Below are 12,738 nucleotides of genomic sequence, written 5' to 3'. Positions count from 1 at the left end.
GGTGGTAGCACTTAGTGGCTCTAAGCCATGTATCACAGCACCATTGTGCTAAGTGCTGTAAAACAACGCAGTTGCGGGACAAGAGCTGAGGATGACAAAGTTCAACTAAAGTTATTTATTCTACTGGTGTTACTTGGAGTGTCAAGTAGAATAAAAAGACAAGGAGGTAGAAAATAAAGCAGGATTATGTGAATGGGCTTGGGCATCAATTATTAATCTCAACCAAGAACTTTATTTAACAAACAACACAATAAAAAACACAGAATGCTTCAAGACACAGACAAATTTTAAAAATACACACTTTCAAATTACAAAGGAATACGTGAGGGGGCAGCATCTATATTTAAATATTCAAGCATCACCGCTGAAAGGGATTCACCTGTGTTACTAACAGTGGTTAGAATGTACAAGCTTGATTTTCAACCTTTTTAAAACCTCACCCCAGCCTAAAAATAGGGAAAGGTTTCAGGCCCCCCAATCTAGCCATCAAAAGAAAGAGGGTGGGTGTGACACCCTTAGACCTAATTGTGACCCCTGAGTTGCGAGTCCATCATGATCAGTGCTTAGTACAACAGGACCCTAGGCCTGAGGCCTCCAGGCAGAACCAAGATATAAATTTTAGGTGGCTCAAAAGAAAAGCTGCTCCTGGCCTCTCCATCCCCCACGACGTCTCTTTGTGCTGAGGGGGCTGTGTATCTCCTGAGTAGTTCATACCCCCTAAAGTGCCATTCTGTCTGGGGCCTGGGAACCCCATGAGGGCTTCTTCCCCCCAGCTCCTAGAGCAACTGCCAAGATTTCCACAAGTGATTTTGCGTGCCTGGTTTGTATGAAAAGGGCTGTACTTGCGGGGGTGGGGGAGAGGGGTGTTGAGCCCTTGCTTTAACAACAGGCTCCTGGGGGGGGGGAGGGTGTCACGTTGGGACTCCAAAACTGAGGCATCATAACTCACTCGTCACTGCTGAAGGCCTTGGCCACTTGCTCTAGGTTCACTGGGGCTGGAGCAGTCACCTCCGCCTCCCCAGTTATTCTGGGTTGCTGCCTTCCCAACCAATTCATCCACCCCCAACATCACTTTCCCCTTGCAGCGCCCTGACCTAGGCTGGGAGTCAGGAGGAGATGGGGTGCTCCTGCATTGTCTGGATAGGCTACAGGCTGTGGCTGCTGCTGGGCTCAAGGAGCTGCCCTCGCCCCCTTGGAGCCCGGGCTCGGCTACTGCTCTGGCTCCAGTCTGGCCTCACCTCTCCCACTTGCTGGTCCACAGCTGCTGTGGCCAGCTTGGCCGTACAATGTACTAGTGACCATGAAGCGACGCTGTTGTGCAGCTCTCCAGCGCAGCTGCAGCCACACAGCACACAGGGGCTGGGCAGGGTAGGACAGAAGCAGCCAGCCCAGCAGGGCAGAGAAGTGAATGATCAAAATTAATCTCACTTGTTATGGCTCAGACTAGATTTTGACTGTTTCAATAGGTTTCTGTAGTTACAACTCTTGAGATGGGGGGTGAGTAATACTGTCCAAGGAGGGCAGTTTGGCATTTGCTTTCAAGTAGAAGGCCCTTAGTTCAGGCTGTGGTCAGTTATGCCCAAATAATGCCCCATTGTTAGGGACTGTTGGTTAAATAGTTATTAGACAGCAGGCTGTAGGGTTTTCTGAGTCCAAAACTTTATTTTTTTAATAGCCCTAGCACTGAACAAACAAGCCTCAGGTGAATGCAGTAGCAGGGGAAGTGCATGTAACTTCCAATTTGTGTCAGTATACCTAACGTTCCAATTAACTAAGTAGCAATGCTTCAGCAGTGATAAAAAGGTCCAGCAAAAGACTCATGGCACCACTGAAAAGCACTGTAAGGAAAGAAGGTACATTGCTGCGGCTGAGTAGCCAGTATACTAGAAATGTTATTTCTAGTGCAGGATATAACAGTTCCCCCTGCTTTATCTTCCTTCATAGCCCATCACAGATATTGCTGTCAATTACCTCAGACACTAGCTGGAAGCACATGTAATAAAATAAGATTATATACCTACCTTAGGTGATCAGTCACTGTGACACTAAATGTTTTTAGTAAGTCGTGTCAATCAAAGCCTGTCTACAGATATATGTAAGGCAGCTGGTTTAGAGAGAAGCTGTTTTGTTTCTAAACAAAACTATTTTTGACATTTAAATGGCACACGCAAGTGCAATCCACACTACTGAAAGAGCTAAATTTTAAAGTCTACAAATCCAGCATGTTGCCGTTTAATAGATATGACTTGTCTTTTGCATACCTATTTCTCTGGAAGGATAATCTTTTCAGTTCCAAAGCATATTTCTAGCAGATTTCATTATAACAATAAAACAGTACAACAGCATGGTGGCAAAGCCTCCATCACCATATTAAAATTCTAAATCAGATGTGGTGCTCTTCCTTGCAGTCTTTAAAACAAAGAGATGAACATCTGAAGGGACAGAGAGAATCATTTGCAAGTGGCAACGTACTATCTAACAAGTTGTGTTTGGTAAGTATTCCAATTACCATTTAAGGATTGCGTTTCAAAACACCAATTTGAAAGAAAATAACTGTATAATGAAAACAGAAGAGCATTGTTGATCAAAATGTGGAAAATAACCGTATCAAGATGGCTCTGAAGAAGTAATTAGTTCTGCGTTTTGCATATTTAATCAAAATCAACAAAATGATCTTGCCCCATGTTGTCACGGGTGAAGGTCAAGCCTAGTTTTCATCATGTTTTTATACAAATGCAATAGTGTCTTCATGGCAAATAGATGGCTCATAATTTCAGGGATTAAAGGCAAACAGTTAAACTACCAATTTCACACAACCAAAAGAGCACTTCTGATCTTTCAGCGTATTAGGCATATTAGTGTTATGTTGGGAACTAGACTGTTTTTTGTGAAGCGGGGGGGGGGGGGAGGAGGGGGGACAAATTTTATTCTGTTTCATAAACAGGAAATATTTCATAGTATTAATGCTTTGTTAGTGACTGTAATACATCAGCCCCTATGAGGGACGCCTAGCTTCTCACAGTGTGAGCCAAAAAGCAAATTGTCAGATTATAGGTGCTTAAGTACTGTACTGGGGATGAATTTTGTGAAGCCATCAGCGTGAACTTTTCTAGGTAATGAATCCTCCAAAAGATCCTTCTGCACAGTTACATCTTTGAAATGTAGCATGTTTTTATCTAGTGATTTAAAAACAAAAACAAAACAAAAAAACCCCACACCATCCTGCTGGTTAGAGCCATAGCTCTATCTCAGGCTTTGAAACTCTAGAAGTATTGTTGACCTTTTCAAAGAATAATTTTAAACCAAGTGCAGTTTTCAGCCTAAATTTAGCAAAAAGTATTTTTTCAACCAATTATAATTTTGAGTCACAGCAACATGAATGGCTTTTGGGGGGGGGGAGGGTGAGTTTACAGACCCTTTCAGGTGTTGGCTTAACAATCCATTTGCCACACAAGAGGTTCAGTTGGGCAACATTCCCTCCACTGTGCATTGAATACCTGATCGTGGTAACCTCCATGGAAGTGAGGCAATAGTTCAGTCTCCATGAACAGTCACACTTTTCTATATATTCAGTGGCTAGTAGCTTTTTTTGCCTATCTCTACTGGGAACTCAACAGAGCAAAGAGCTATCTGATAATTTACTCTTAGCACCCTGAATAGGATTTGAAATGCAACTTGCAGGTGAAATGCTCCATATTAGTTACAAATAATCAGCAATTCTAATGAGAAAAACTGCCAGAAATAATTGGTATGCATCTTATTTCCAGTGGATATCAATACAATTAAGTGCACTATTTAGATTTACAATTCTGAAATCCATTAACTGTCCAGACAGATAACACTTGTATTTAAATGAAGTGGGTTAAGTTTTTTCTTTAAATGAAGAGGAACACTTAGAGTCGGTCAGATTTTGCTATCCCATTTTCTCCCTCAATACTATCTATTCTAAGTATTTCACACTATTTTGAACGAACACTGAATTTCATACTAGTCTACATCATATGTACTGGCAAATGCAGAGATGCCAGCATTAAATAACATAGACTATTGAAGGCATTTCATTAATGTGGCGCAGAGTTTTATCAGTCTATAGATAACACATCAGAAATACTTACATTACAGAGATTTACAGTTATAATATGCATAATTTCTAACTTTCCAGCTGCATATTTTAGCATTTTTTCATATTCCTTTCATCATTCCTACGGTGTGCACCAAATAATGCTAAATATTTTATGTACATCTTTTTCTTGAGAATGTCACCTGATTTTCATGAAGTCTGGCTCAGAATCAATGGGCCTAAAAATTCATGTCCAACTGTGCACCATGTCTATGTGCGCTGTTACCATGATTGCCTGAAGAAAGAGGACATTGGTTGGATTTCAGGCACACTTAGAGTGTAAGAAATTAAACCAAAAGCATTTGTAAGATTTATAAATTTTATTTACACATGGGCCAAGGCTTCTAGGACCCCATACGGCAGGACCCATGGATTGGTATGCAACCTTTATCCTCCACAAACAGCCTACCAGCATGCAGTCACACCCTGAGTGTCTGTGTATAGCTGCAGCCTGCCAGCCACACATCGGTCACACTGTGGTTTCAACCAGCCTTAGTCACCACTTGCACACCCAACATTCCCAGTCCCGGATTTTCCCAAAAACGTGTGTTCTGCACTGTCCACCCCTTTCCTGGGCAGTCCAGATATATTAGGTCCATTGCCCCTCTAAGGGGATCAATATACAACAGTTTGCTACCCCAAATGGAGTTACCCACACACAGTTCACAACACTGGATTAGTTCTGATTAAAGAATAAAACAATTGAACTACAAGAAGATCGTTTTTTCTCCTGACTTTCTCAAGCTGGCTTGTTTTTTAAAAGGGAGAGAAAAAACACTTGAGACATACACAGTAAATGAATAACATTAAAAAGAAGATGAAACCTCAGGTTAAGATTTTGTAGCCAATTTATTTTACTTAAAGGTCCCAGCTTATAGCTTATCTTGTTTTAGGAGTCCAACAACAGAACATGCTTATTATTTTTATTTAACCCTGTTTTCCTCTCAAATGTAAGTATTGTTTGCATTATGGCAACCCTAGAAAAATTAGTTCTAGTCCACTAAATCTCTCGCCAAACAATTAAAGTATCTTGTCAGCAATAAGTGTAAACTTCAGCAATTTTTATTACAAACATCAGCAGCTGAGGAAATAGCATTTTATATCCAAGTGTATAGAAGACAAAACAAGATATGTTCCTTTAGCGTTCAGCCAAATGTCCATATGATGTATAGCTGTCCAGCTGCAACATAGCTCAGCTCTCAGAGTGTTTTGAAGCATTAATGAGCCTCTGACGCATCTCTTCAGCATGTGCCTGGCTCTTGGCTCGGTTTTCTTGGTACTGGAAGACAAGGAAATAAATGAATAATAGATAAATTATGTCACTGAATTTAAAATGCAGCACAGGTTTATCACTTGGGAAGAAAACAAGTGTTTTTGCTTGACAAATTATTAGGGCTGTCAAGCGATCAAAAAAATTAATTGAGCGATTAATCGCATTGTTAAACAATAATAGAATACCATTTATTTAAATATTTTGGGTGTTTTCTACATTTTCAAATATATTTATTTCAATTACAACACATAATACAAAGTGTAAAGTGCTCACTTTATATTTATTTTTGATTGCAAGTATTTGCACTGTAAAAAAAAGAAATAGTAGTTTTCAATTCACCCAATACAAGTACTGTAGTGCAATCTCTTTATCATGAACAATTATGTACAAAAAACTGCATTCGAAAATAAAACAATGTAAAACAATGTAAACAATGTAAAACAATGTACAATTTTAAAGCCTGCAAGTCCACTCCGACCAACTTCTTGTTCAGCCAATTGCTCAAACAAGTTGCAGCAGATAATGTTGCCCGCTTCTTGTTTACAGTGTCACCTGCAAGTGAGAACAGGCTTTCGCATGGCACTGTTGTAGCCAGCGTCGCAAGATATTTACATGCCAGATGCGGTAAAGATTCATATGTCCCTTCATGCTTCAACCACCATTCCAGGTGGGAGGCCTTCGTCCATGCTGATGACAGGTTCTGCTCAATAACAATCCAAAGCAGTGCGGACCGACGCATGTTCATTTCATTATCTGAGTCAGTTGCCACCAGCTGAAGGTTGATTTTCTTTTTTGGTGGTTCGGGTTCTGTAGTTTCTGCATCTGAGTGTTGCTCTTTTAAAACTTCTGAAAGCATGTTCCACACCTTGTCCCTCTCAGATTTTGGAAGGCACTTCAGATTCTTAAACCTTGAGGTGAGTGCTGTAGCTATCTTTAGAAATCTCACATTGGTACCTTCTTTGCATTTTGTCAAATCTGCAGGGAATGTTCTTAAAATGAACAACATGTGCTGGGTCACCATCCGAGACTGCTATAACATGAAATATATGACAGAATGCAGGTAAAACAGAGCAGGGGACATACTATTCTCCCCCAAGGAATTCAGTCACATATTTAATTAACGCTTTTTTTTTTTAACAAACGTCATCAACATGGAAGCATGTCCTCTGGAATGGTGGCTGAAAAGCATGAAGGGGCATATGAATGTTTAGCATATCTGGTACATAAATACCTTGCAATGCCACTACAAAACTGCCATATAAAATGCCTGTTCTCACTTTCCGGTGACTTTGTAAATAAGAAGAGGGCAGCATTATCTCCAGTAAATGAAAACAAACTTGTTTGTCTTAGCAATTGGCTGAACAAGAAGTAGGACAGTGGACTTGTAGGCTCTAAAGTTTTACGTCATTTTGTTTTTTTAGTGCAGTTATGGAACAAACAAAAAAATCTACATTTGCAAGCTGCACTTTCACACCAAAAATTGCACTACAGTACTTGTATAAGTTGAATTGAAAAATACTATTTCTTTTGTTTATCATTTTTAGAGTGCAAATATTTGTAATAAAAATACACTTTGATTTCAATTACAACACAGAATACAATATATATGAAAAAGTAGAAAACATCCAAAATATTAAAACTGCGATTGTGATTATTTTTAATCGCGATCAATTTGGTTTAGTTCATTGCGTGAGTTAACTGCGATTAATCGAAAGCCCTACAAATTATGCTTGCATTGACAACATTATTTTCATTATTTCATGTTTTTATTGACTCAGTTTACTTTAAAATTAACAAAGGGTCTGTTTCATAATAAAGAGCATTTTTCTCAGTCTGAAACGAGTACAAAAACTGAATAACAATTCTAGTAAGAGTACAGCATACATACAGCAAGAGTACAGCAAGGAGGAAACTTATCTACCAAGCCATCTCACGGATGAGAAATATAGCTATCTTTGGATCACGAAGATACTTAAAGAGGTGCACCTGTGTAGAATGTAAGCGCCATGCCAAGGCACTGCTCCAGACAATTCCTCCCTAATGATAAGCTGTAGATGCAGAAAGTAGAGGAGCCATCCTGGACATGAAGTTGTCCTCTTTGTAACTTAAGTATCTGTGATCCACACATATCTACATTTCTAAGCCAAAAAGATAAGACAGCTTTATGCTCCTGCTGGTATATTTTGTCAGACAGATGATGGTTATAAATTGGGCTCAGAAGGATTAGATTTTTATTGGTAACTGTCGGAAAACATCAATTTCACACACGGGTTGACGAAAAAAATATTTTCATTGATAACTGAAATTTACAGATAGGCAAGGTAACAAAAATAGTTGGAGCACTTAGTCTGATTTTAAAATATTTACTTTGTATATCTGGACATGTGATGATGACAATTTGTGTTTTGTTATAAGGCTTTAACTTGTTGAATCTCAAAGTATATTGTCATTAAATAATTGCTGTCTGATCCCACTCTCAATTTCCTGCAACTGTGAAAATTTAAGTTGAATAGAAAAAAATGCTTAAAACAAACCGCTATCATCTGCAAAAATTATAAAAAACAATCTAATTCTGCCTAGCCTAGTTATAACGTTCCTTTAGCAGCCCAATGGCTGAGTAACACATTCCCTCACAGCATTCTGGACGTTAACAGGAGCCAGCCTGCTAGGATACGCCATATTAACAGAACCTCCCCGCAATGACATCTAAAGCCTTGTTTTCAGCTTAAAGGGTCCAATGATCATGACCAGATGCCTGACAATGTCCCATTTCAAAAATTTATCTCTCAAGTGTTACTGTTGATCTCAGCTGAGCCAGAAACAAATTGGAATAACCCCATGAAGTTCATGCAGTCTGGAACAAATGCCCTAGAGATTTGGCCATCTTCAGTGTCTTGGATAACCACAACAGACAGTCTTGGTGACCAACATCAGAACTGGCAAGAGCTCAATAAGCTCAGGTAGGAACTTGTAGCCTACATAATTCAATTCTCAAGTTCATTTTATTCCAGGACATTCATTCACATTTAAATAAATTCCAGACATGTCTGATGATATGGCACAAGTAAGACCACACCTAGAACACTGTGTACATTTCTGGTTACCCCAGCGCACAAAGATTTGATACATTTCAGGAAAGAACAACAACAAAATCAAAAGCCTGGGGGGTTGGGACAGGAGTGGCGAGGCATTAGATATAATTTCTTCATAAATCAAAACAGCATGATTTGGCATAATTACAAAACCCAAAGTGATAGTTCTCTGAATATCTGAAAAGTATGAAGACCAAAAAGGGGGAAATTGATTAGGATGACTAAAGGAGCATAGTGGAAAAAAAGTGAACAAAGGAAACTTTCCCTTATTCAGCCCACACTTTCCTAACAGGTCCTCAAAGGTCTCAATAGAGAAAGACTCAACTGTGCAATAGTCTGCCAAAGAAGTGATGAAAACCCTTTAACTTGAGGAATTTCATACTAGACTAGACAATGTACTTACAAGTATACTTTTGGGGACAATCTTTAGCATTAATAGGAGTCTGGACAACTTGACTTAGGTCTTTTCCATCACTGTTTTCTACAATTGGGCCCAAACTATTTTTATTTTCGTGTTAAATTTTGAAAAATGCAGTCTGTGTTAAGCAATTGCCTGCATCTGCAATGCTTTTCTAACTTTCAAAGAGCAACAAATTGTTTACTGCTACAATAGCTTCCATACAGCTATAAGTCTAAATATTGCCAGTTTAGTGATATACATTTTAAAAGCAGATCCACAGGGGGTTACTGACTACCAATACGTAATTAGAAAGTGCTTATAGTCAAATGTTTTTTATATTTCTTAAACTCAGCCCTGGTCTACACTAGACAATTAGGTCGTTCTAGCAACATTGATCAGGGCTGTGGAAAATCCACACCTTCCTGAGCAGTGTAGTTAAGCTGACCTAAGTCCCTGTGTAGACGCACTAGGTCAACAGAGGAATTCTTCCAATTGTCCTAGCTACCGCTCTTGGGGAGGTGGATGTCCTACGCCAACGGGAGAATCCTTCCTGTTGGCATAGGTAGTGTCTGCATTGATGCGCTACAGCACCACAACTATGCCGCTGTAGTGTTTTAAATGTAGACAAGCCCTCAGACAACAGTGAAAATCAGTGCAGCTAAAAGCCACTATACAAGTTATTCAAGTCTGCATTTACTGAATATTTTTGTTTGTGAAAATAATCAATGTGCAAAGATCTTGTCTAAAGGCCCTATCTTAGGAACTCTGTACACCTCATAGCTCCTGCATGGCATGAGACATTAGTTCTCTTCCCAATATTAAATCCCGATATCTTTAAAAAAGACATTGATGACATATTTGCTATGGATTTCATATGAGAGGCAACAGCTACTCTTCACCTAAAGGAAAGCACATGTGTGTAATTTAAACAAGTTTCTCTTCCAATATAAACACACACTGGGTGTCAAGGGCCAATAAAAAATACAATTTTCTTTGGATGCTGTCCTTAGGAAGAAGGATCTTCCCAGAATTTGCCTCCACAACTAGTGTTGCGGCAATAGGTCTTAACTACAAAAGCATTTTGGTTTGCCCCAAAATAAGATTTTGATTAAAGTGAAGTGCATTTATAACCACACAAAACGTCACACTGATTGAGATAATATTACATGCAAGTGATATTTGAACAGTTTCAAACCACTTTGTACATGATTTCTCCTTATGTAAGATGTATGTTCCCACTCACAAACGTCAAGGGACTAACACAGCTTCCTAAATGAACAAAGACTAGTACCAGAAGAGTTACATTTTAAAAAGCCAACACTTTGAGTAAATTTCAAAGATTTTGAAAATAGAAAAATGGGCCTACTTTATGACAGAACATTGCTCACATTTACACCTGGCTACCACCTAAGAAATCATGGACCCAGACCTCATTTGAAATCAGCAAAACTCCAACCCCTCTCCAATAATGAAGAAAACTATGGCAAATAGTATTCCCCCATCTCAAGTACATATTTTTTTATAGCATGTGGTTTATATTTAGCTTCCCATCATTATATGCTATTTGTATTTTTGCTTAAGAAGAGAAGCTTTGTTCTTAAAGTACATTGTTCCTGATACTATATGCTTATGATTCATCTGATAAGACACAAGAAAAAAAAGTAGTATTTTCTGGTGTAGTACTTAGATTCTGCTGGTTCTAAAGTACATACTAATTCACGGATGGGCTTTTTCCTGTTTTTTCCACCCATGTATATTCACTACAGTCATTTCAAATAAGATATTTTGAAATTGCTAACTATTACACCAACAAGCTTTTGACCCTTTCAGGAAGTTGCAGTTACACTACTATATCACTGTAGCCATAATTTAAGGGAGCAGATACTTCACAGCCTTTTTTCTTTCAATGAAAAAAAAATTAGAATTGTACTGGAAGATTGGTAAATTATATATCTCAGTTCACCTGTGTGTAACCTTTACATTGCAATGCCTCGACATGCCTTTAATCTGGCCAATTCAACTGTGTATGGGTATCAAAGGGATGTTAAATTAGCTGGGAGACATAAACCCATTCGCTGATGTTGATAAGAAATCAAGGAAAATGTTGTTTGTATGTTTACATCTGTCTATCCTATACTCAATTATAGGATCAAAGATGTGTATACACTGCATGGAACTAATGAATATTTCCTGTATTGTCCTCACTTATCTGTCCATGTTTTGATGAATGGCCAGCAATTGCCTAATGTAAATGGGTGTAACTGAACTATTTGTGTATGCATGAGAAGTCGGTAGTTAACTTCAAAGCAAAGGTCGTTGGTTTAACAATGGAGACTCACAAACCGTTTGCATTACCTATTCTTCGTCAGAGAAAAACCCATGCTGTGGCAGTAACCCTCACTGAGGCCTTGGCTACACTGGCAATTCACAGCGCTGCACTTGCTGCGCTCAGGGGTGTGAAAAAACACCCCCCTGAGCGCAGCGAGTGCAGCGCTGTAAAGCGCCAGTGTAATCAGCGCCTGCAGTGCTGCACGCTCCCTCGCAGCGCTGCAAGCTATTCCCCTCTGAGAGGTGGAGTACTTGCAGCGCTGCGAGAGAGCTCTCACAGCGCTGGCGGCGCGACTACACTGGCGCTTCGCAGCGCTGCCGCGGCAGCGCTGTGAATCCGCAAGTGTGGCCAAGGCCTGAGCTACTTTCAACTACAAATACTGGACCATGGGAACAATCCTATCATCTCTGATTCATTTCTGGACTGCTTGTACTCTGGCAGGGAGAGTTCTAAGCATATGGACAGAGATTCCTAGAATTGATTTTTGGGAAGCCCTGAGGACTTATGAAAAGGATTCTAACAGACTCTGAATCTATGCTTTAATCTCTTTAATAACTCATTTCTTTTCTTAGACAATTAATCTTTGGTTAGTTTACTAAGGAGTGGCTAACAGCTGTTTTTGGTGAGACTGGGGGTGAGTGACTGGTCCTTTGGGACTAGAAGAACGTAATGTGTGGTTTTTTTGCGTTTAATAACCTTACATCATACAGTCCAGGTTGTCTGGGTGATTATAAGGGGCTGGAATGCGAAGGAGGCTGTATGTGACTCCTTGGTAAAACTAATATAGTGATCCAGGGGTACACTTTTGTTACCGGCTTGGTAAAATCTAACTGTAGAATATACCACCAGTTTCGGTGTGTCTGTCCTGTTTTCTGACAGCTTGTCCTGAGTTTGGCATTCTTAGCTGTGACCCACTCTAGGCATTATGACAATATCTATTCTTATTTTTCATAGTTTTATTTCACTGAGTTTGTATTATAGTTTGAGAAGGTTTTTTAAAGCATGCCATTAGAGTTCAAGCAGATGAAGTGGCATTCTCACAGATTTATAATGTAGGGCAAGCTATTCTGGCTGTTCAGTATTTGGCTTTTCAAAGCCACATTTTCAGAACATGGCCACTAACTTAGCACATACAACTCTGCGTATGCACAATTCTGCATTCTATCATTTGACACACACAGATTCTGAATATACCAGTTCTCTCATCCTGGCATGACATTACAAGTGTAAAGATCAGAGTGGATCCTGTTGTGATAACTGGGCCTACAAATTTACCCTAATTCTAAGCTCAACTGTAAAGAGTATATGAAAATTCATAAATGTTACAATAACTTATAACAACAAATGTTAATAGAAAGTAAGTCAAGTAGCTTTCAATAATGAATGTTATAAACAGATGCAAGGGAACCAGACAAAGACTAAATTCATCTAAACAAAAAAATGACCCCAAATTTGGATCACAAGCCTACCCTGCATCTCCATGAGGTATGCCAAGTTTCAAAGCAAGCCGAGTAACCAGGCAGA

At 39.3% G+C, this 12,738-nt stretch overlaps 1 protein-coding gene across 2 annotated transcripts in view; it reads right to left on the bottom strand.

Moving 5' to 3' along the window:
- Positions 1-5,163: 5,163 nt before the first annotated feature.
- The window catches only part of CMC2 (C-X9-C motif containing 2), a 43,748-nt gene continuing 36,173 nt past the window's right edge, over positions 5,164-12,738 (bottom strand). For both annotated transcript variants that reach the window (XM_065416706.1, XM_065416707.1), the window contains one exon: positions 5,164-5,399. In XM_065416706.1, the coding sequence (XP_065272778.1) occupies positions 5,313-5,399 (87 nt within the window). In that variant the 3' untranslated portion in view covers positions 5,164-5,312. The remainder of the gene's footprint in view (positions 5,400-12,738) is intronic.

Source organism: Emys orbicularis, chromosome 14 (assembly GCF_028017835.1).
Source record: "Emys orbicularis isolate rEmyOrb1 chromosome 14, rEmyOrb1.hap1, whole genome shotgun sequence".
NCBI classification, from domain to species: domain Eukaryota; kingdom Metazoa; phylum Chordata; order Testudines; family Emydidae; genus Emys; species Emys orbicularis.
Note: the sequence above shows the minus strand (reverse complement) of the source record. Positions and strands in the feature narration are given on the sequence as shown.